The 26,162-nt window shown below is 32.1% G+C and overlaps 3 protein-coding genes and 2 pseudogenes across 3 annotated transcripts; 3 read left to right on the top strand and 2 right to left on the bottom strand.

Moving 5' to 3' along the window:
• Positions 1-1,123: 1,123 nt before the first annotated feature.
• LOC130508597 (sphingolipid delta(4)-desaturase DES1-like) lies at positions 1,124-1,966 on the top strand (annotated as a pseudogene).
• A 5,861-nt stretch (positions 1,967-7,827) lies between these two features.
• Positions 7,828-8,808, bottom strand: LOC108836535 (E3 ubiquitin-protein ligase SINA-like 7). The gene is made up of 2 exons (XM_057004179.1): positions 8,656-8,808; positions 7,828-8,499 (listed from the first exon to the last, which is right to left on the bottom strand). Exons 1-2 carry the CDS (start codon positions 8,806-8,808, stop codon positions 7,828-7,830), a joined length of 825 nt encoding a protein of 274 aa, XP_056860159.1.
• A 3,309-nt stretch (positions 8,809-12,117) lies between these two features.
• On the top strand, positions 12,118-12,555 carry LOC108836524 (U-box domain-containing protein 26). The gene has a single exon (XM_018609678.2). The coding sequence runs from the start codon at positions 12,118-12,120 to the stop codon at positions 12,553-12,555; it is 438 nt and encodes a 145-aa protein (XP_018465180.2).
• A 6,680-nt stretch (positions 12,556-19,235) lies between these two features.
• LOC108835458 (probable receptor-like protein kinase At5g18500) lies at positions 19,236-22,061 on the bottom strand (annotated as a pseudogene).
• Positions 22,062-22,380: 319 nt separating this feature from the next.
• LOC108835457 (inositol phosphorylceramide glucuronosyltransferase 1) lies at positions 22,381-25,108 on the top strand. The gene is made up of 9 exons (XM_057001804.1): positions 22,381-22,771; positions 22,858-22,978; positions 23,055-23,404; positions 23,507-23,614; positions 23,708-23,842; positions 23,917-24,024; positions 24,119-24,389; positions 24,486-24,609; positions 24,726-25,108. The coding sequence occupies exons 1-9, from the start codon at positions 22,529-22,531 to the stop codon at positions 24,940-24,942; spliced, it is 1,677 nt and encodes a 558-aa protein (XP_056857784.1). The 5' UTR covers positions 22,381-22,528; the 3' UTR covers positions 24,943-25,108.
• Positions 25,109-26,162: the final 1,054 nt, after the last annotated feature.

Here is a 26,162-nt window from a genome sequence, read left to right as displayed (position 1 = left end):
AAGTTTAAAATTTTATAAAACAATAAATAAATATTTAAAACTAAAAATAAGAATTTTAAAAATAGTTTCAAAAATCATTTTTTCAAAAATAAAATTTGAAAAACAATTAGAAACAATTTCGAAAAAGAAAATTTCAAAAAACAATTATAAAAAATCGAAATTATATATATAAAAAATATATATAAAATTTAGTTTTTTATTTATTTATATGTATTTGTATATCTAGAATATAAGGGTGTTTTAACTATTAAATAAAATATTTTACCATTTTCCTCCTTAAAGACTCTTTTGTGATAAAAATTGAAAATGGTCTATGTAGAAGAATTGTCCTTTATATATCGTTAGAATATTTTTAATTATTCTAAAAATAATAATAAATTATTAGCTAAACCACTAAAATTATTGATCATTAAATATGATTAAACCTAAATTATGAAGAATATGACAGATCAACAAATTCTCTTCTCTTTTTTTTTACAACAAAGAAAACAAACTATGATCTACGTTTATCCGGATCAGAGAACCAAATCGGAAACATAGAATCGACATATAACATAGCAGAAGGAGAATACCTCGCACCACGTGCCAGCTTGTCCGCCATAAGATTATGCGCCCTTGAAATATGTCAGATCCTGAAGGAATAAAAAAAGTTTTACTACGCTGGAACTTCTCCAAATGTTTAGTAAAAGCTGGTCATTTTCCGGGTGATGATACCATTTTCGCCAGTTGAAAAAAGTCTGTTACAAAAATTACGTCTGAGAAATTGAGAGTCTTCATACACTCCATAGCCCATATCAAAGATTGACATTCAGCATGCAAAGCAAATAAGCTTCTTCGGAGATTCATAGCTCCCGTCATCTTTTCAGTTGAACCATTTATTCTATAGAATTAACCCTGTCCTGAGAACTTATCTTATGCCCTTTATGCTCCATCAATCAAGCAGATTCTAGAGCTCTCTAGTGAAAGCCATTCAGTAGCCAGGACATTTGCCTGATGTGGATGAGGATCCAACAAATTCACTTCTTAAATTTGTAATTGTCCTGGCTACTGAATGGCTTCACTAGAGAGCTCGAGAATCTTAGCAATAAAAACTTATTATTAGTAAATAAAAACTTATTTCTTCTTAGCAATCCACAAGCTAAGTCACAATCTCGCCTTTTCAACTCCTATTTACAATCGATGGCTTGGTAATGTTGACACTACACCAATCAGTATACCAATGTCGGTAACATTCCAAAATACGATACTGAGGACCACAGGTTCCAAGGAGTAGACAATGTTGATATGGATGTGCCAATTTACACTGAAGCTTATCTAGTAACAAACATATTTGTCAAAATCATTTAGATTTTGTTATAACTCTTCTTCTACGCTCTTATACTATTATCCATTAAACAGAAACCACCATATTATTGGGAATTTGTCAACTTTATTATTCAGATCGGTTTAGATGTATCTCTGATTTTCTTCTTCGGATGAAGATATTTTGCCGATCTAATCTTTTCAACGTTTGTTGGAGGTGGAATGCATCAAATGGTTGAACATTTTATCTTAGAATGTTATGTTTTTAATCCAAGCCAAAAGACATTCATGTTACGGTCCACTGAATCTGCTAACATGGAGTGTTGGATACCATAACGAGCACCATGATTTTCCAATGATACCGGAGCATAAGCTGCATAAGGTGAAGGAGATAGCATGAGATAATTGTGAAGTATAAGAAGTCGTATAAGTTATTGTTACTATATATATTATATATATGTATATATATACACATGTATATTATGGATAAAACAGTTGGATCTTTTAGCAAAATGAAGAGAAAACTTTCAACAACAATTACATATAATAAATTTGAAAAGTTTACCCATTCATTACTCAACATGTTTTTTACATCAAGTTTTATAGTTTTGTTATGTTTTGATTTTTATGTGTTGTTTTTATGTATTCAAGAAATTTCATGTGATCTTATGTTAGTTTATCTCACATTAAGATTTTAAATTATTTATGGATGATATAAAAATTTGTAGTAACCTACTAACTAAACATTTACTCATATATTTTTTTTTTTGTCATCAACAACACAGACTCATATAGACTCTGCACACCAAACTGGTAGCTCCGCATCCATGTGAACGACGAAAGACGATTGTTGTCTAGCACTGCGTGCTAAACGATCCGCCATTGTATTCTCCGTTCGTGGTACATGAATAAGCTGTGAACTTTGGAAGCTACTTTGTAGACTCTTAATATCCTCCAGATAACTTGCAAACGCTGGCCACTCCTCTGGTTCCGAAACCATCTTCACCAACCGAGAACAATCCGTTGCAAACGTAACCTGAAACTGTCGCAAATTTCTCATACACTCCATTGCCCAAACCAAAGCTTCCACCTCCGAGTGTAGGGGTGATATACTGGCTCGAACATTTCGTGCCCCCATTAATCCCTCGAATCCCTCTAAAGTGCTATACCAACCCTGTCCCGAGAAAGAATCCTTATCCTTCCACGAACCATCAATGAAACACCATCTTCCTGGAATTGTGATAGGTTGATGTACCTGGTGCGGAAGATTTCTTCTTACATCTAATTCTTGTGCCGCAGCCCACATGGTAGATTCCGTTTCTGCCAATTTTAGTGTATCCAATGCATCCACATCCAGATTACTAAACACCTTATTGTTCCGTGCCTTCCAAATATACCATAGTATCCATACAAATTGATGATCATTCATCTTTGGGAGAACTCGCCAGAATAAATGATCCATATTTGTGAACAGTGCTTCCGTAGGAAAGATATCTGGATTTGTTGGTATCTTTGATAGTGCCCATACCTGTCGAGCTGGAGGACACTCAAAAAATACGTGGTTTAATGATTCCTCAGCGTGCCCACATCTATCACACCCAATATCCCCATGCAAACCTCGGGCTTTAAGATTCTTTTTCACCGCAATACACCCTGATACAATCTGCCATAAAAAGTTCTTCATTTTTGGTGGGCACCTCACCTGCCAACAATGGGCTTTCAAGCCATCCACTGTCGGGCCAAAGAGAAGTGGCGGTTTTCCTTTATCTGGGTAGACCCTTTCCACCTCGTAGCCTGATTTAACCGTATATCTTCCATTATTAGTAAAATGCCAACCATCCTTATCTTCCATGTTATTTTTGCTGAGTGGTATACTCTCAATAATCTTCGCATCCTGCGGGTCCACCAAAGCCCGGATGGCTTGAGAATTCCAAGTCCTAGAACCTGGAATAATAAAAGAATCCACCGTAAGTTCCGGAAACAAATTGTGTTGATTTTTGTTTGCTGGTCTCGGGCGAGTGGTTGGGAGCCATGGATCATTCCATACTGAGATAGATGACCCTGTTCCCACCCTTTTGATTAGTCCTTTGCTAACCAGAGATCTAGCTGATACGATACTCCTCCAGCCATATGACGGGGAGTAAGAACGGATCGGTTCCAGGGGTGAAGCGTTCCTGAAGTACCGACCCTTAAAAACTCTTGAAAAAGAGTATTTGGCTTGTTAATTAGCCGCCAAAGTTGTTTTCCAAGCATCGCCGTATTAAAATTCATAATATCCTTAAAACCCAGTCCGCCCTCTTCCTTAGGGAGACACACCTTATCCCATGATTTCCAGTGTAAGCCTTTAGTACTTCCTCCAGGACTCCACCAAAATTTTGCAACTGTACTCGTTATAATATCATCAAAACAAGGCTTCAAATTATAATGTTAATTGTATTATAGAGAAATACTTACTAAATTAAAAAATAAAAAGTAGTTTGTTTTTTCTTGTCCATTTTTATTTAAAAACCTCAGAAATATATTTGAAAAATTAGTTCACATATTATATCTTATTATATAAAGAAAGAGAGTTTCTCTTTTCTTGAGGACACCTCATCAAATAGAAAACTGAGAATGTGACACGTGAACTTCCTAAACAATTGATTTGGACTTAACCCAATTTTTACGATAAAATTCTTGAATAGATTTGCCTGCAGCGTCGAAACAAGCTCCAATGGTTTGTGTTGACGACGAAGTTAGTATCAAAACATTCGATAAAAATATACGTCTTTGTTTTCTTTACGAAAAAAAATCGTAAAGATCGAATACTTACGAAGAACTCTACGATTAGATCGTATCTTTGTTAAAAAACACAATCACTCAAAAAAACAAAAGATCAACAACACGAAAGGCTTGACTCAATCATCGGGAAGCAGCCAAAGGAACGCCCGGCTCGGTCGCTATAAGCACAAGCTCGGTCGCTATAGCGACTGAGCCCAAACACAAGCGACTGAACCCAAAGACAAGCTCGGTCGCTATAGCGACCGAACATGCGTACCACACGGTCTTTACGTAGCATCCGAAATCTTCCGAAACGATAATACGAAGTAAAACTATGCAGTCTCGACTCCCCTCACTACAACCTTCCGCAAACCACAGCTTAACCATTTCTTGATTTTTGATCAAATGGGGTCATCAGTCTGGTTTACGATAAAACCGCGGAAAATTAACTTTATCGAAGAAACCGTAACGAACGTCTCGAATCAAAAGACGGTCCAAAGAGTTCTAAACTTGATTCGAGGCCCGCTTACGATTTCTTAAACCCATAAGCCCTATGACAGTTTATGCTTGGAAGATAAACGTCAAATTCCGCGGATAAATGGAAAGTTTCCGCAGATAATCATGAAGGACGGAAAAATAAAATATCTCCATTTTTTGGACTATGATGGCTTAAGGGAAAAAGAGGAAGACGTAAACCGACCTAGGAGGGAGTATATAAGGGGTTCAAGATGAGAGGCAAAAAGGGACAACTCTTTTAGACTCATAATTCTCGGCACTTAGAAACTTAGGCTTTATTCTCGACAAGTTCGGTTTCTATGACTGGCACTCAATTATTAGACGAACTCGCCCAGGCAGTTCGATCTCTTGTCCAGCTCTATCAATTGAACTACGTTCGACTTAATCCTCGAAAGGGGTACGTAGGCAGCCTTTAATAAGGTTCAGTCCGAAATCAATCAAAAACCGTTTATGTATCTTTTTCGTATTTTGTTATCGAGCTGCGATCCAATTAGGTTTAAGGTTTTAGGTCGCTAGAGCTAGATAACTCGCTGACTGCACCTGCGGCTAAAGCCTTTATAATCCCTTGTAATGCCCGCAATGCTCTTACGCGGATTTGAAATAAGATCTATTGTTCTTTCTAAATTTGTTTGCTATCTTCTCATAATTTCTGCGTCTATTTGGTCACTTGTCGTTGGCTCCGCAGAAATCCGGGACCTCTAGAAAATTAGGGTTTTACTAGTTTTCTTATTTATACGATAATTTGACGGTGCGAATTTCGGTTCCCACAACAATATGGGCCAGGTGGTCTGATGAAGATTACCGACTTATGTCATCATTTTCAAAAGTTTTCCGAAACCGTTTAGGGTTGACGCCGTTGTTTATCATTTTTCTTTTTAAACTGACTATGGAGCTCTATATCTGCCGGGAAATAGATGATTTGACCATTCACCATGGTGGGCAATATATGATTTGTAATGAATCAAACACGAAACGATTATCCCTTTTCTTGATTTGGAGCATGAGGTGACCCAGAGATAAGCAAACAAAAAAATATTTTTAGAAGAATAGAGAGTTTGATGGAAAAGGAGACAGTGAAGTTCGACCAAATAATATAATAGATGCCGAAAAGAGTGCAAGAACAGAAAAAACGTCTTAAGGAGCTTCCAGTAGACGCTGGCCTCAAGAGGATCCAACGCTTATTACATGATCCGATGTCCAAGCTCCTGGGAGGCCATGAGAGTCGCGCATAACCCTAACTCGAGATCAAAATTTCATGGGCCAAAATTAATTGGTTATAATATGTCTACAATGGTTGGTAGGTCTGGCCGACAAAAAATAATTGGATATAATAAGCTTACTATAATTGGTGGGTCTGGCCGAAAAATAAATGTTTTACATATTATTGAGATAACCAATGAGGTCCACTAGAAATAGTATGTCACTATGTTGATGAATTCTGTTGGTTAAAGAATATTAATATGGAAATTAAACAATAAAAATACTACAATAATAAATTTAATAAATTTATATTTCTATTATTTTCAAATGAAAATTTACTTTTAAAATAAATATAAATTTACTAAAAATGTCTTCATCATCTAGATTTACATGTATACTAAACCATCATAATTTAAATATGTATACATAACAAATAAAAATGTAAATATCTAAAAAACAAAATAAAAAATTATTTAGTAATACAATATTATAAATATATAATAATTTAAATATGTATAACAAAATTATTTTAAGAAATAATTTATAAGTTAGTTAATAATATATATTTCAAAACTCTAATCAATTATTTTGATAACATGGTTAAACTAGTTTTAAATATAATAATGCACATAATATTCTAACAAATATGTATATGTATAAATAGTAATAAGATAAAATTTCCATATCTTCCGAGTTCTATCTAACTTGTTTCTAAAATATATTTCTTAATCATAGTTGAAATCGGTTGTTGATGGATCTTACCGCTGGTTACCATCTTTTTCTTTTGTTTTTTTGATTGTGAATAACTTTTATTTTATGTTTACTCTTCGCGTTGGCAATTTTTCGTATTTTTGATTTTGGACTGAAAAGTTCTACCAAGTTTTGAGATGATTATCATTCCTATCCTTCTCTTATTTGAGAGAACCTAAATAAATTCTTTCTTCTGGCTAGGTCGAATCTCTCTTTCGCAAATCATTCTTATCATGTATGCTGTATTTTAATATTTTTTCCTCTTTGGTTAACCTCAAATTTTTTATATGGATCTAGATCTTTCCCTTTTAAAGTTTAAGCCTTTCACTTTAGGTAAAATAACCTGGATGGAAAGGGAGACGAAGTTGTTGGTTTGACTTCGATCGTTGTTAGAGATATTTCACCGGAGTTGACAAAAAGTATAAATAGTTACAATAGTTTCATATTAGCTATTTATTTGTATTAAAATATTTTTAATTATTATGAATAAATTGTTTATTTTACATCGCGTAAATCATTAATTTTTTTTTAAAAATATATAAAATGAAACAGTTAAATTCATTTAAAATATATAACTAAGAGAGAAAATAATGTCACTATGGTTACTCCAATCGGCTAATTTTTTAAAAAACTCTATGTGACTTATTAGTATAGTTAAACTAGAATAAAAATGAGAGAAAGTAAATATTTACATTTTTTAAGAAAATTATTATAATTAGAGAAGTAATTAAATTTCTAAAATGAATTGTTAAATAAATAGTTAAAATTATTATACAAAATATGAACGTTAATACTGCTTTTAGTTAAAAATAAATTTATAATAAGTTTATATTATTATGTTATTTACTCGCCCGCCTGTAGGGCGGGTTCATCCTGGTATATATATATATATATATATATATATATATATATATATATATATATATAATAAGCTAAGTAATAAAACAAAGTTGATTAAAGAGAAATATAAAATATATTTAAAAATATGTCATAAATTTCAATTGCAAAGTAATAAGAAAAATTATAAATAATTTATACTCTTAAGTTCTTATATCCCACATTGATGTATTCTTATTCTATTTTATTTATTTTAGTGAGTGATTTAATGTTTTTTAAAAGATACATATAATAAAATATTTATCTGTAAACTGAACACATGAGACATAATTTAGTTTTATATAAAAGAAGAAAATAAACACAATAACAGATTAATTGAACATCTTTTAATCTTAAACAAAAATATATATTATTACACTTTTTGAAGAAAACATTTTTTTGCTAAATAATATTTTATTGCACTTAGTCCATCCTTTTGATAGAAACCTCTATATTTAACCGTACACCATGTAATAAATTTTGAGGGATCAACATAAAATTGTCTTGAGGGATCTGAAGACTCAATTGACGAATCCTTTTCACTTTTAGTGATTTGTGAATCATAGTTTGTCCACCCACATCGTAAGAAAGATCGTATGAGAACTCTTCGACTTCTGGAGAAGATGGTGCAATGCAACATACAGTTACATACACACCATACAGCTTTCTGAAACACTGAAATGCAAACAATAAACTCTTCTCATGTTCCCTCATAATTGATACCTTGGCGTTGATGTTCAACTCGATAATAAAAGATATGCCAGATGTGAAAATATCGAGCATACATCTTTCGAAGCTGGAAATTTTCTGGTGGACAAAGTTATAGTGAACGTAGACATCCTTGTATGAGGCAGTGTACTTGCAGTCTGGTACCGGGCATGCACATAAAGGGAATATGCATTCTCTTTCATGGTCTGATATTTCTCCATAACATACATTTTTGGCACAACCTAGCACGGAGCATGGGATACCAATTGATTCAATAACTTTTTCCACAGTTCTACATTTTTTGCCGCCAGTAGGCAAATTACAAAGAGTACATTTGTTCCTGAATTTATGGCAGCAAGAAGAGCAAACCAGATGGCCTTTATCACACTAACACACAAAACCAACGAATAATAACAAAAGTTACATTCCAAAAGAGAGATTAAGAAATCACATTAAATCATGAAATTCACTTTAAGAAAACAATAGAAAATGGCAAACAATCTCAAATATCATCTTTCAAACTCAATGTTCTCAATATCTAACCTGGAATATTGGAGCAGTGAGTGGCTCAATACAAATAATGCAATCAAAAACTTCAAAATCGAGAATGGCCAAGCGTAGCTTATCATCTGTTCTTTGCATTTTCTGAAAGTGACTGCTGCTTGAGTCATTTGTATTGCTTGAACCACAATGCATAGCGATATGCTTAATGGAAAAATGATGAATATATAATGAATCAAATTTTCTAATCAACTCACATTAATAGGATATATGATTTCAAAAGTAAAAGATGACATGCTTATATTACTTACCTGGAGGAAAATCGTTTTGAAGTATGTGACGTGAACAATTAACCACACACGTAAATACACCCTTGTATAAGGTCTCAACCGCCTGGACGAGATCAATATATTTTATAATAGCCGATTTCTAATATACCAAGTGTAGGTAAACCAAAATCAGACTAATACAAATTTATATTACAAATTTATATTGGGATTATACATGTTATCTTATAATATGTATTTGCGTAATTATAACTCATGTGAAGTTATGATGTCCAAGTATGCACTTTTTATAGAGGAAGTTGAATTTCATACATTTCCCAAACTCCGATGTGGGATATTTTTATTTTCATGAAAACACGGGTTTATTTCTCTACTTTATTATCTTTTCATAAACTAAATTTATTACTAATAATTATACGATTGACCTTTTACACATTCAATGCAACATTCCATTTAGTTTTGGTAGCATTTTTGTTAATATATCTACCATATCACATTTTTTTACTGTATTAACAAATTTATTTTGCTAATATAATTTTATGTTATGTTGTCAAAAATATCTTCTATCCCAATTTAATAATCAGTGATAACTATTAGTGGTATATGATTCATTATGTTCCAAACACCGTTTTTTGCCAGATAATTATCATTACATTCTGTTTGTGCCAGATTCGAACTGAACAATATTCAACTACTCATTCTCTTCTTTTTTACCATCATAGTTGGATCAATTACTTTATGTTGTAAGTATCAAATATCAAATACTTGAAATATTCTTTTTAATTTCATTGTATTCGAGTGATGTCTTCTCTTCTTATATTGATTCATATTTTCATTAAAACCTCCACACATTATCTAAGAAAATATAAATAGATTTTAAATATTTGAATTCAATAAATAATTCTACAAGTTTTGCATCAAAATAAATAAAACACACAACTTTTCTAAAACAACTAATTACCCGCACTTTTTCTATATAGAGAAACAATGCTTATCATCTCTTGATAAATTACCAACATCTTTAACAAAGACATCATTGAATTTAATATCAACCAAGAACAAAATGTCTAGGAAATGCACCATATGCATCTCTTGAAAATAGAAAATGTGAGATGTTGTCCCAAACCACAACATTTCTACCCCTTAAATCTCATGGATCTTTTGTTGGTATCAAACTCACCTTGCCTGTGTTGTTGGAGTAATGCATAGGAAAATTAATTGGAACATGAAAATCAAAGCGTAACTGAAGCTGAACCGATATTAAAATGTATCTGAATGGTTCTTATTTTTCTACATCTGAAAACCAAAAATAAACCAAACAGAGAACCAAATAGCTACTCGAAATTCTAAAATATAGTTTATATACCCACATATAATTCTATTTAGCTTTGAAATAAGATAAAAATAAGATAAAACACTATTTTTAGAACGAATAATCCGACAAACCAAATCATCCAAATATTTATATCCATTATATTTCAAATTATCCCAATTATCTCATATATCTATCTTATTAAAACAGAAACATTACAACTTCTTCTAGGTGGATTTTTAAATTGGACATCACATTATTATTCATACCTTAACCTTTCATTTAAATATTTCCTTAAATAACTATATATCAACCAACTATGTGACATCTTACACTCGATGTATAATAATTTAACTCTATTGACACTATACATTATATTATACTTCTATTCATAAACAAAAAAAAAATCCATTCTTTTTATTATTATACATCGAATGAGAGTACAAATTTAAAATTTGTTCGTAAACAACTATAATTTTTATACATTATATTATACATATGTTCGTAAACAACTATAATTTTTGCATACATTATACATTATATCATACTTCTGAACATTATATTATACATTTGTTCGTAAACAACTATATTTTTTTATACATTATATTATATTTGTGGACATTGTATTATACATCTATTCGTAAACAGCTATAATTTTTTTGCATTATATTATACATCCTCTTTAGTCGACTGGAAGTCATTAACAAGTCATTAGCCAGTTATTGATTAATATTTAGATTTTAAATTGCTGGATATAGATATCAGAATATATATATTTCTTGATACTCAAATAATATAAGTATAACATAGAACATTCTATAATTTAAAGGGACGGATTTGCCTTAGATATGCAATAACTAGAATATATTTCCGTATCTATATAGCAAAGAAAAGGACAATAAGATATAACATCTTTCATTTTTTCCTGTACAATTGTTGTTACGGCTTATTAATTACATATCAAAACATGGATATTTACAATAAAATTTTACTTTATGGGCCATAATATTTATACTGTGAATAAGTATAAAACAGAAACATTGTAAGCATTTAACTTTATAAAAAAACACATTAGTCATTTTCTTATTGAACTTTTTGCATATATATTCAAAATACTATTTTATTAATAAAAACAAATTGAAACTATTTTTTTGGATTAGTACAGTTTCGTTTAAATTATTTAACCAAATATAAAACATTTATATATCAGCACGGTTAATCTTTGTTGGTTTTTTGCATAAATATTTTTATTTGTCTATTGTATAAATTATAACTATTTTATTAATATCCTAAGAAAGACTTCAGTTATGTTAGTCTAAATTTTATTGGTTAATATTTAGATTATTGTTTTCACCTTTACATCTATACTACGAAGCAGAGAAACTCACAATTATATTAAACTACACAGTATTGAATTGGACATACTCAAAATTATTTAAAACTACACAATATAAAATTAGAAAAACTCCAAATTATATTAACTACTATAGAATATGGATTATATGTTAAAACAAAAATGGAATCCGCGCGGTCGCGCGGGTCATGATCTAGTATACTATTAAAAGGGAAGCAGTCTTGAAAAGTCGACTTATGCAAGTTGTTTTGGACTTTTTCATTTTTAAATGTTTTTGGTCTTACCCTGTTTAATATAACAAAACGTGACAAACTATTCCACTACATTATATCATACGATTTTTTAACTAACCGGATCAATAATGTTAAACCCGAATACCCAAACAAAATTAATAACAAGAACCACAACTTTTTTTTTTTTTGAAACACCAAGAACCACAACTTTTTTGTAAACAATACACCATTACAAAACTTGCAACCCTAATATCAATCGTTATATCTTCTTATATATGTATATATATCAGAAATCTCAGAAACATCCATGTCTACTCGATGATAAATCTCGCAACCTCCGCCGGAGCTCCGGGGACTCTAATCGACCGTTTGGCGGCGGACTTCGATAGGTGCGATACGGAGAGGGGTTTACCGACGGTGGAGCTTCTCTGCCGGATCCCGGAAAGATGCGCGGCGTTCGGAGAGCATGCTTTGATGGTGCCGCTTCTTGTGAAGATGATCTTGAGAGTGTCGGATAGAGCGACGGAGTATGCGGCGGGAGCGTTGCTGGCGTTATGCACGGCGGAGGAAAGGTGTAGAGACGAGGCTGCGGCGGCGGGATTGGTGACGCAGTTGCTGCTTTTGGTGCAGAGTGATTGTACGGAGAGAGCGAAGAGGAAAGCTCAGATGCTTTTGAAGCTTCTCGGAGATTCTTGGCCGGACGAAACTGTTGTGAACTCCGACGAGTTCGGTCGTAGCGAAGTGGGGCTGTTTTGATTTCTTTTTAGTTTTCTTTCAAACAAGTAATTTATTATTTTCGTTAGAGATTTAAAGTAGTCTTAATCATGTAATTAATTTTCAAAACAATTTTTTGTTTAACAAAAGTTCCTTTTCTTCTTAATTATCTGTCTTTGCAAGTTTTTTAAGTTGGAAAGGTTGTTGAAAAGCAAATGAAAGCTATAGGACGACCAAAACGAAGTGGAAGTTCTAAGTAATCTTTTTATATCCTGATCTTTCTATAACTATAATACTAAAACCAAGATGAAATATATGACTGCAAGTGCAACTCCATGTCAAATCATAAGAAAACTGTTTGACAAAAAAAATTCATAAGAAAACTTTTGATGATAAACTTTTAGGTAGTGGTCTGACGCCCTCATTCGGACAGGTCGAGAATTGATAAATCTGGAGATTTTATATGTAATCCGATATAGTTTTTATATAATTTTTCTGCGGATTGTGCGGGTATATTTTAACCAAAACAAAATTGAAAATCCGGGAGTTGGCGCATCAGCGGGTAAGTTCGATCCGTAATCCAGCTTTAACCGTGTGTATATAGGATTAATTTTTAAATTGTTATTATTTAAAAAAATATTTTGATTAAAATTTATACACAAATGTGATTATAAAAAAATAAAAATATAATCAGAAATAAAAACATAAATATCAAAAAATTAAATTTAAAACAAAAAATATACCCACTTTTTTAAAGGCGGGTCAAAATCTAGTTTATCTAAAAACTCAAATTACTAAAGATATTATCCAAAATCTTGAATTACCCAGTATTTACCATTGTATGAAAAACCGTAGCCAAACCGAAACCGAATTAGACCCATGGTTGTCTGAAAAAAACTGGATCTGGACCATAACTTAATTGGACTCAAAAATTTATTTGATATTAGCAAGTTTTTAAACATGTTATCCAAACTTATTACTAAAATAATCAAACCAAAACATAACAAAATTTCATAGATACCCCAACAGATCTAACACTTTAGAACTAAAATTCAAAAATCAGAAATCGAACCGAAATCAAATTATTAATTTTTCATGAACATTATCAAATTTTAGTAATAATTTTATAGTTTTATTCATCTTATATCTACTTTAGTAATATTAAATCATTTAATATTTTTACATCACGAATTATCTTATCAATAAAAGAATATGAATCCAAAGAACACAATCTCTCGCTGTATAAAAATAAAATAAAAATCTAGCTTTTATTAGTCATATATAATTTATGATTTTTATTTTATAAAATTTTAGTTAAATAGAAGTATGCTTTTAAGTATTATAGATTTTGTTAATAGGTGTTACTATGAACTCCTAGGAAGATGAAGTCTTTACTATTATTTACGAAATGGTTTTGCTTATTTGTCAATTTCTCCATAATATTAGGTGGCTTTGCGTATTTGTCATGTTCTCAATAATTTTTGTTCATATATTGTATTTGATTATTTTCATATTTTAATTAAATAATTATTTTGGATAATATTTATAATATAATATAAATTTAATATTTATTTGTTAGTACATATTTTCATTTATATATAAATATTTATTTCTTCTATTTATTTACGTAGGTATGTATTAATAATTAAAATTGTATTTAAAGATCACCACTGTTTTTTTTAACAATCTAATATGCAAAAACATTGTTTTTTAAAGTCGATGTTACTTTCGTTAAACTGAAGAGTAGAGAGACAATCTTATATTACAGTTATAAATTTCTATATAGAGTAAATAGTTATAAATTGTAATATTGGTATAATTATATTTGATTAAATTTAAATCTTAAATAGATAGATATTTAAAATAAACCTACTATAACTATATTTGATTAACTTTAAACCTTAAATTTAGAGATATCTTAAGTAACCCAACTATAGTCTACTATGGAAATTTTATTTTTATAAAATGTATACTTTTTATTATTTTATTTAAGAATCAAGAGGTGCATGTTATGTATTGGTTTAGATAAAGAATAAATAATACCCTTAGTGAAAAGATATATATTTGATATTCATTAATAAATTAGTATCATAGAATTTGGCTAACAAATAAAATGCATTTTAGAGTATAAAAATAACTCCTACATATATTGTGTTGCTATTGATGTGGGTGATTGATTGACTGTAATGCTTTATCTTTAACTTTATGGTATCGTGAGAAATAGGTACCGTGAGAAATATACCTTCTGATTACTAACTTTTGGTGTACCCTTTGAATGTACCTATTAAGTTTCCATAATGCTTTACCTTTAAACTAGGTAGATATCCGCGCTACGCCGCGGAAAATCATAATACAAATTAATTTTACATATGGATACATGCAATTTATTTGTCATGAGACAAGGGTTGAAAGATTATACAAGATTCAATTTATATCCAGTTTTACAAATTTGGTTAAAAAATTGTAGTTTTTGTTTATTTTATCTTTGTCAGATTAATACAAATATTACTTAATAAATCCTATCTATCTACCTATACTTCTATTTATGAAGCAATTTTCGCAATAGAGCTCTAACGTTAAAAAGTTATAGTGGTTAATGTCGTTCATATTCTTAATGAATAAAATATATAAATTAGATAAAAAATAAAAAACGAATTTAAAAGATATTTGATTAGATAAGTGATTAAAACTAATAATAAAAAGATAATCTAAAATCTACAAAAATATATTTAAAATAAAAATATAATTCATATATATGTTGTGTTATTATCCATATATCTTTTAATAAAAAGGTTAAAAGTTAAAAAAAAAACAGAAAAAACGCATAGCTAAATATTAAATGATATTCTTAATTGAATATATTTGAAAATAGAACATTGTATAATTTTTAAGATTTATTTATTATTAATAAATAATTAATATAGTTTACAAAGAAATTTTCAAAAATTATGATACGTAAAAACTACAAATAAAAACATAAATAAAAAATTTACATTATATAATTTTAATTAGTAATACATATATTAATAAACAATTATAAAACATTTATGTCTGCATATGCGGAAAGCACCTATTTTTATGAATAAACAAGAAAATTATGTTGACCTGATGAATAACAGACCTATACGATTTTTTAACCCATATGTAAAAAAATAAGAGGTTTGTGGAAAACATGTCTGCTAGTTTAAATTAAGATTAGATTTTTTTTTATTATTTTTAGTTTCTTAAAATTTGGTAATTTTTCTATAAGCTTAAAATAATGTTTGTGACAATCCATATTGTGTGTTTATGAACTAAACCTATTTAATTTGAATTTTAGTCATTTGAAAATATTTTCACTTTTTGTTATTGCATGAACATCTGGCCAGATATCTAAGTTTAAAACTTTTGAAAATTTGACTTTCTCTATATTTAGATCAATGTCTCGTTCACCTAATTTTTATGATGAAATTGCTGATATGTAACTTTAAAAACTGGAATGTATTATATTGGTAACTTATGAATTAAAGGATGGGGATCTCTAGCTACGCCTGAACATATTTCCGGGATCTGAAGATCCAAACTGGTAACGATCCAAAAAATCTGGTTTTGGATCGGATCCGGATATGATGAAATACCTGATTGGATATACTTTCACTTATGTTTCGGGTACTGAGTCGGATCGGTATTATCCGAGATCCGAAAAACTATCCAAAAATATCCAATTCTTAGTTCATCTACTCGTTTAACATAGGTAGTTTTAGTTAGTTTAAAACTGTTTTTATTTTTTGTGAGTTAGTTCAAGTCTACTTTATTTAGTTTCAGAGTTCTAGTATTTATAGGTTTTACTATCTTATAATTGATTCATGTATTCGGATAGGTCGGGTAAAAACACTCATTTTGGATCTGTGAGGATAAATACACGTAAACCCGAACCGAAACCGACTTTTCTATGGTTACTTCGAATGTAACCAAATCCAAACCGGGTCCGAACCGGGTCCGACAGATACCGAACCATATCCGAATCGGAATTTTAAATAATCCAATCGGTACTATTTTTTCTAGTTCCAGAATATCTGAATCCGAAAATTCCGACCCGGTAATCCGTATGCTCATGCCTCTCTTTCTCTCTCTCCCATATTTTCACCTAGCATGAAACGGACAAAATGCACGTTTTAATTATATGATGGGTTTGAATTGTTTTTCCTTTCTTGGGAAAGAAGATTAAGCTCATGTGTAAAACTATATGTACACACAAAATATTTTAATTGGAGTATTAACTTTTTTCATTTATTGTCATGTCATCTTCACAATGCTATTCAAATCTTATGTGTCATCTTCTTGAGAATCACTTGTGTTATTATTGTGTTGATTTAAGATACAGTATAACTTCTTTAAATTAATATTCTATAAATTAATATAAATTAAAAATCTCTATAAAATTAGTTCCAAACTGAATTTTTGGTTCAATTAGTATATCGATAAATTAATAATCTCTATAAACTAATAAAAAAATATAGTATTTGTGTAGTCTCAACATTATTCATTTACAGAGGTTTCACTGTAATTAACTTTTGATTTTCTAATATATTTATTTTTTACAGTTACAACATATACATTTATAGCAAAAAAATCTACGTACTAAATTTTACAGCACAGATTTTAAAGTTACAACCCAACTAATCATCTATAAAATTTCACTTTTTATATATGAAAATAAAAAGTTAATTATCTTTAGATTTATCTTAATGTTTATTAGTATTAATTATCAGAATCAATATAATTCATTTTCATACATCACAAGTCATTAAAATTTTCATCTTTAAAATATTACTAAGTTTTATTTAAAATATTTAAATAATCAAAATTTTTTATATTTAAGTTTACTACCAGTAAAAAAAGGGCAACCATTTTGTTATTCGGAGATTTGTTTCCGTTGTAACATCAAAATATTTTTACTATTTCAGATTAGATGTTGGTAATTTCATGTTGTCTATGATTTTCTGATGAATATTAATGAAATTTAACATCAGTTATTATGAAAAGTTGGATTGTTTTTTTTTCAAAACAAAGACAAAATTGATGATTTTGATAACTGCTGAATAAAAAACAAAAAAACAAACATAACGAATATAGTGAGTGTATAAATAGATTTTCCAAAAACATTATATTACGTTTGTGTTTCTAAGTTTTCTTAAATTCAACAAAACATATATATTTTGATAAATAACTTTTTCATGCATAAAATATTTTCTATTCAATTTAACTTTTTGAGAACATAAATAAAATTTCTTATGCTGATGTTTAAATTAATATTCATGTATTAATAAATATCTTTAAGATAATTATGCTCGTATGTGCAGAGAAAACACATAGTTACAATCAGGATTTTGAAACTCGATCCAGATCTCCGGTTGATCCGTTAAATTTGGTGATCCAAGATAAATCCGGTTTGGATTTCATCAAGAAACTAATATTTAAAACCCCAATAAAACCCGCAATTCGGTTACCGATGGAACCACTTGTTGAACCATTAGATAACTCTTACTTTTATTTTTCTAGTTTTTGATTATGTTTTAAAATCTGTTTTGTATTTTAAACTTTTTAAATAAGAATTTAAGTTTTTCAGTTTTATTATTGTCTGCTCTGCTGACCTGACCTTTAAACGATGTATCTCCTTATTCCCTTTTTTTGTTTTTGATTATTTTGTTTATCACAAATTTCGGTTATTATATTTATATATAATAGTTAGTTTTATTATTCACACTAGACATATAAGTATTTGTGAAATTTTAAAATCTTGATATTTTTGTTAGATCTCATAAATCTAAACTTGTTACAATTTTTTTAAATAATCTAAACTATTTTTGTTATCCTGTATGTCAAATAAAAATAAAAATATAGAAACTAAAGTTAAATATTTTATTTAAACATAAATAAATGGCCAATTCTCTTAAATATATATTTTCTATGCTTTTGTCACAAAAATAGCACACAAGAAAGAAAATGACTAAAATGTTTCATTTAAGAGGTCAAAATAGTATTATACCCTAGATATATAAAAATAAATAAATAAAACAATTTTTTATAGTTTCAGATTATATGTTTTCAGATTCAAAATTTTTTATAAATTCTTTATATTTTGGAAAAAATAATTTTTAATTTTTTTTTCAATTTTTTTATAATTCAAAAATACTTTTGAAACTGTTTTTCACATTTTTATTTTAAATTTTTAGTATTTATTTTTTATTTTATAAAACTTTAGACTTTAATCCCAAAACCCCTTTTTAACTCTAAACCCTAAGATTTGGATTAGTTAACCCTAAGAGTATAAATGTAAACTAATCCATTTAATGAAACATTTTGGTCATTTTTTTCCTTGTGTACTATATTTGTGATAAAAAAAATTTATTGATATCCTAGATATTTTCTCTAAATATATACATATTATGTTTTATAAAAATAGAAAATACTTAATTTTAGTTTCTATATATTTATTTATAGCCACTATATTATTATATATTAAAATTAATTAATTTATTAATTTGCGGTTTACCTGTGGTCGATCTGGTTACCTAATGACCCGGACAGTCACCCGGTCCACGTCCGGGTCGCAGTCACCCGGTCCAGGTCCAGTGTCAGGGTCGGGTTTGAAAAAAAACATTGGTTACAATACATTGGTTACCATGTATATACATACCATAACATAAATAACCCAATATAATTTGGTGGAAACTTAAGATAAACGAAAGTTGAAACATTATAGTACTTGAGATTAGTAAAAAATACAACTACACGTCGTTCTATAAAAGACTAACATAGCCTACTCTTTTATTGGTTCAAAAACAACCACATTTCAAAACGAAAAGAAACTAACTATAAATACAACAAACAAACACTATACAAGCAAATGATGTGATCTAAATAACGCAGAAGATGTGGTGAAGAACAAGGACATGCTTCACATAAGACTCTGAAAACGTGACGACAATTTACACCTCGGTTATCTCCAGTGCTATCCAGCTTCAGGCTTTTGGTCATGGTACTAACTCTTGAGTCTTGTCAGTGTCTGTACTGTTCCTAGGAGGATCTGAATCTCTTGCTGTCCCGTTCTCATTCCTACGTCTTCTTCCATCCTGAAATTCTCAAAGTTATGATAAAAACAAGTGACACTTTTCAAAGTTATGATATTTTTCCTCGGTTTCATACCTCTCTAGGAATAGGGTATTCTTCAGATTCCAGCATACGGGCAACTTGGCTCATCCTTGGTCGTTTCTCGGACACTGGTTCAACACATCTCAAAGCAGTCAAGAGTGTTCTTTCTAAGGCGCTTGTAGATGGTTTTGTGTTGAGGTTAGGGTCAATCACTTCTTCTGATCTTCTTTGTTGAACCATCATCTTCAGCCATTCCACCAAATTTACCTGCAAAATGAGAAAAAAAAAAAACAACCCCTGTGAAGGGAGCAGAGTCTGATGTGTGCTTGAAGGTTTCTTATGAAGCGGCTAATACCTCAGGTGGTGGGCGAGCGTAGTCTACAGGATATCTACCAGTTATAGCTTCCAAGAGTACAACCCCGTAGCTGTAGACATCACTTTTCTCATTCAAAAGACCAGAGTTCGCATACTCTGGAGCTACATATATACCTGAAAGTAAAAGAAACAAGTTATTTCTCAAGAGCAACAGCATTAAAGTTTTCAAACTTAGATAGAGAGAGAGGCCAGAATCTACCCAAAGGTACCCATAACTCTAGTAGTTATAAAACTTTTATCAGCACCAAGCAGTTTTGCAAGCCCAAAGTCAGATATTTTAGAGTTAAACTTGTCATCAATCAGAATGTTGCTAGACTTTATGTCTCTGTGCACAACTTTTGGCTCAATCGCCTCGTGAAGGTACGCAAGCCTGCATCACACCTTTCCCATTAGACTCAGATGAGGAGGGATTAAACAAACACAATCAAGAAGAACAAAGCTGTCACACAAAGACTTACGCTTTGGCTGTTCCTATAAGAATCTTTAACCGTGCATCCCAAGTTAGATACTCATGATTCTGATTATCTCCACGTAGCCACTGCTCAAGATTCCCATTGTTAACATACTCATACACCAGCATCCTCTGCGTTCCCTCCATGCAATATCCAAGAAGACGGACCAAGTTCTTGTGGCGAACGTGACCTATAGCCTCAACTTCTACTCTGAAGTCTTTGTCAGCTTGCCCTCTATAAATACAAAAACACCACCATTAGAAAAAGAAAGAATTCAAGAAATGAAATATAATACTCAAGATTCAACTTACAGGTTATTGAGCAACATTTTAACCGCAACAGGAGTACCATTAACAAGGTTACCACGGTAAACAACTCCATATCCACCATCACCGATGATACTATCCCTCGAGAAGTGATTTGTAGCCATCTGAAGATCTCTAAGAGTGAACCAATGACCCAATCCAAGGTGAGAAAACTCTGGAAGACCGGACAAAGGAGATGGAGCAGTCAAATGATTAGCAGAAGACACGCTAGAGCCATCTTTCTTCTCCAAGTGATTAAACGAGCCTGAACGGCTACTATCACCACCATTCTCTGACTCTGCTACTGCTAGTATCCCTTTTTACGGTTCTGAATGAGAAAACTTCTCACTGATGGAGGGATATCCATTGCTTGAGGAAACCTCGTCGACTCTAATCTCTTTAATCTCTTCAGGAACACTAGGAGGAACGTGACGACTAACAAAGGTTTGATTAGAAGAAGGTCTAGATGTTTTCCTTCTGAAAGTAAGATACAGAGATATAGCTAAAACTAGGACGAATGTGGCGGAAAGGGCAATGGCTATAATCTCCCATAGCTCCAAACCACTGTACTTCCGAGATAATGTGTCGTTTAAACTAGTTCCCATCTTCCTACCCTGTAGAAAAGGAACAAGATGAGTAAGACCTAAGAATCAAAAACTCAACGCACTACAAGAAACATAACATTTTGCGGATGATTAAACAAAAAATGAGAGAAGAATGATTTCTAGACCTGAATCAAAGTGTTCCTAACCAGAGGAGAAACTCAAAGCTTATACCAAAAGATGGAACCATATCAAACTTGAAAGGAACAAGCAAAAAGACCGAGAAAAAATCAGATTCATACAAGCATTGCGCGTAGGTCCCAAAAACTGGCAGCTGCCAAAAGTTCAGTTCTAAGACCAAACTCTAGCTAGCTGGAAAACTACAGGTGAAAAAAGCACAAAACGTTCAATAGAAACTTATCAGAAAGTACAAAACCATCACATTGTCTGATAAAGACGACTTAACAGACCAAATGAAAACTCTGGGAGAGAAGTTACATTAGAGAGAAACTAGGGCTCTGAAGTGAGAGAGAACCAAACCTGATGGGTGAGTATTTCAGAGAGACATTGAAGGGAAAAGGTCAGATCTCAAGCAGCATTGAGTAGAAAGTTCCCTGCTTTGAATCTTTGTAGTGAGGGAGTGATATCTCTAACCTACAGACAAGATGACCCAAGCAGTGAGAAAATGAAGACCAGTGGGGAAAGATTGAAGCTTCACCTTGTAGTAGCTAGCTGTCTTCCAGGAAAAAAAAATAGATAAACTGTAAGTAAATAGATGATTTTATCCAATTATTTATTCTCTGACGGGAAACGAACAAGGTGAAGACTTACTCAAAAGTAAAAAAAGTAAAGTAAAAGAGAAGACGGTTATTTATCGTCTCGTGTTTTGTTTCCTCTCCAAACTAAACTCTGTGTTTTATGCAATTAAAACCAATAAACCATTTGGTTTGTTCTGTAACTATATTGCCATAATCCAGTTCAGAAAATATTTTTAAAATAGTTGTCATGTTTTCAATAATATCTCGGTCATGTGATGTTAGCCTGTTACAGTTATAAAATCGGTCGTAGGATATATAAAAGCTTTCTCGGCGGTGACAGGGAGAAAGAGACGCAGAGGCAAATAAGACAATAATGAGCAACACCCAAAGAAGTTTCAAAAATCTATTTCAACGTTTGCTTTCCTTTCCTCGAGAAAGTTAGATTCCGAATGATTATGATGGTGAGACTCAAGGCGAGTCTCTGGCTTCTCCTCTTCTCAATCGCCCTGTTAAAGGGCTCCTTTGGATCTGAATCAAGTAAGGTAGGAGCTTATGTCACACTTTTATACGGAGATGAGTTCTTACTAGGAGTCAGGGTCTTGGGAAAATCGATTCGGGACACTGGTTCCCACAAAGATATGGTCGCTTTGGTCTCTGATGGCGTCTCAGATTACTCCAATAAGCTACTCAAGGTTAGTGAAATTACAACGAGTTTAGCTTTAAAAATCTTGTCTGCTTCTTTAGTTAAAAAGATGTGAACTTTGAATTCTTCTAACAGGCTGATGGATGGAAAGTAGAGAAGATCAGTTTGTTGGCAAATCCAAACCAAGTTCATCCCACAAGGTTCTGGGGTGTCTATACAAAGCTCAAGATCTTTAACATGACAGCTTACAATAAAGGTGAAGTCTTTGTTTGGATTCTTGTTTTGACAACTTTCAAATCTTTAAGCTTTGTGTGTTTTTTCATTAAATGCAGTTGTGTATCTTGATGCTGATACTATTGTGGTGAAGAACATTGATGATCTGTTCAAGTGCTCCAAGTTCTGCGCTAACTTGAAGCACTCCGAGAGACTCAACTCTGGTGTCATGGTTGTTGAACCGTCCCAAGCTCTTTTCAATGACATGATGAGAAAAGTGAAGACTTTGTCCTCTTATACAGGAGGAGACCAAGGGTTCTTGAATTCTTACTATCCTGATTTCCCAAATGCTCGTGTCTTCGATCCTAGTTTGACCCCTGAAGAACTAAAAACCAGAGCAGTCCCTGATATGGAGAGGCTTTCCACGTTGTACAATGCCGATGTTGGTCTCTATATGCTTGCTAATAAGGTAATTTTGCCTTTTCTCAGTTAGGTAACGGAACAGTGTACTTAGCCGCCTTATGTGTGATTTTGGAATTTAGGGTCTTAAGTTTTGTCATGATTTCTGCAGTGGATGGTAGATGACAGTAAACTTCGTGTAATTCACTATACACTAGGCCCTCTTAAGCCTTGGGACTGGTGGACAGCATGGCTTGTGAAACCTGTTGAAGCCTGGCATGTAGGTCTTCTTCTTCTTCTTCTCTTTGGTTTTTTTGAGTTATCTTTCTAATAATTGTGCATTAAATTTGATATCACCGCCAAACGATTTCAGGGCATTAGAGTCAAGCTTGAGGAAACTCTTCCTGGAACTGGAGGCGGCAAAAACCACAAGGATGAATTTGTTGTCAAGTTCCTCTTCTTGTTACCACTTTGTGCGCTTTTGTTCTACATTTATAGATCCCTTCAGGTTAGCACTTCTGTCACCTCTGCTACATTCATCCTTTCTCGATTGTATAATATTCATTATTTTTCTTCTCTCAGGTTCATGAGGGTTCATTATGCAATCAGATTAGATATCTTTATTACAAAATCAGATCTAGTGGAACACGTGCTTATGGCGGTGTTTCGACATTGAATCCCAGCTATCAAGTATTTTTCTTCATCAAATCATTGTTTTAAAATTTCTTTGAAAAAAAGAGGTTTGTATCTCATTTGAACATCTTGTATTGCTTCTGTCTAACAGCTCCACAGTGGCAGCACACACTCCAAGGTTCCTCAACACTTGGGCGCTGTTTCAGTTGTAGTCTGTTTTACTACACTTGTGATATCCGTTGGAACTTCCTTTGTGATTGTGCCTAGGCAAATCATGCCATGGACTGGCTTGATCTTAGTATACGAATGGACTTTTACAATCTTCTTTCTTTTGTTTGGTTGCTTCTTGCTTTTGGTGCATCAACATGGAAATAAACTGTCAGTTCAAACAGAATCATCCTCCTTGGATGATTCCAGGAAAGGTATGGAAATGAAAAGAAAAAGAATATGTCATTATACCATTCTCTGCTAAGTTGAGAATTAAGAATAGTGACTTCCACCATTTTTGGTCTCAACAGGTCATCAGCGAGGAGGTGTGTCTTGTGACGTTACTACATTGTGTTATGGATTAGGGATGGTGTTTCTGGCTATTGCTGCAGTTTCTTTGCCTTATATATTAGGGATCACCGCTTTATTTCTGAGGTAATTTTCTTAATCAACTCTACTTGGATTTGTTCTTGCTACTATTGGTAACACATTCTCGTCTAGATTTTGACTTGATTCTGAATTTAGTTACTGGTCTGTTGTATACTGAGCAGGTTGGGTCTAATGGTGGGTGTAGCCATAATTCTATCTGTTTTCATGACTTTTACTTCAGAGCACCTCGCAATCAGATGGTTCTTGAGAGGTCTAGAAGACCATAATGAAACATCGAGATCAAAGTTTTATGTTTCATGTGCTGACACAACCAAAAGCAAGACACCTGAGAAAATGTGTCACCACTGTAACTTGCAGAGACGAGAGCATATGATCTGAATGTTTATAGTTCTGTCTTGAGATTGTTTTATAGCTTTGTCCATAATCTTTCGCTCGTCTCCTCTCTTTGCTGACATTTGTACAGTTTATATTTTAAACATTAAGAGTCCATTTGTGCTCAAACAGTTAAACATTTGCACATAAGATTCTATCATAAATTTGTGAATATCGCGCAGAGAACTTTACACTGGGCCACAAACCAATGCATATGCTCTGTAATTTATTCGTTCTAACGGTTTTTTTACTTCCTAGTAGAGTCTTTTAAGCCTAACGGACAATTAAATTATCTTAGATTTATATAAGATACGAAGGGCTTCCAAGTCACAACTTCAAATATCAGAATCTGGAACATCCCAATTTGATAACTTACTCAACAATGGAGTTTTATTTGCACATTTGAGGTCCAAAGAACTAGAGGTAGAATTGTTTGAACTGTGTTGTGAACAGCCGTCGTTTAGGTTAGAAGAAGAATAGAGAAGAAAACGTATTGAGGCAAATACCCGTTTAGGGTTTCTTATTAATGATGTGATAATTTACAAACCCTTAGACCCATATTTATACAGCCTCAAAAAACCCGATTTCCTTTTCCCAATAGAAATAGTAACTTTCCTAAACCGAAAAGGCATACCGTAGATGTCAACCTTGATAACGAGTGTCGCCCGCACTCGGTCGGACTACGTCCGACCCACGAGTGCTGGGCATTTTACTGGTACAATAGAGATTTGAGACACACAGATGCAACAAACACCACCTTGACGAAAAATCTCTACAAAATTCCTTATCCCGTCTATCTTCTGGGGGAACCTCCATTGCTTCTTAGCATTGGCAAACACGGAGCAGATTCAAGCAATGCTTGAACTTCTCCGTTGTAACAGGCTTGGTCAACATGTCAGCTGGATTCTCCGACGTATGCACCTTCTCCAATAAGACTTCTCCAGAAGCTGCTAACTCCCTTATCTTGTGAAACCTTATACGTATGTGCTTCGTCCTTCCATGATACACTTGATTCTTAGCCAAGCATAACGCGCTTTGACTATCACAGTGTAGCTGAACACCTTCTTGATCAACACCCAACTCGGATACAAGTCCTTGTACCCATACTGCTTCTTAGCTGCTTCTCCAAGTGCCATGTATTCAGCTTCAGTGGTTGACATCGCTACAATACCTTGTTGTACCGATCTCCAGCAAATAGGTGCTCCTGCAAGAGTAAATACATACCC

Source organism: Raphanus sativus, chromosome 2 (assembly GCF_000801105.2).
Source record: "Raphanus sativus cultivar WK10039 chromosome 2, ASM80110v3, whole genome shotgun sequence".
Taxonomy (NCBI): Eukaryota; Viridiplantae; Streptophyta; class Magnoliopsida; order Brassicales; family Brassicaceae; genus Raphanus; species Raphanus sativus.
The sequence above is the reverse complement of the archived record's forward strand: the minus strand, read 5'-3'. Positions and strand labels throughout refer to the sequence as shown.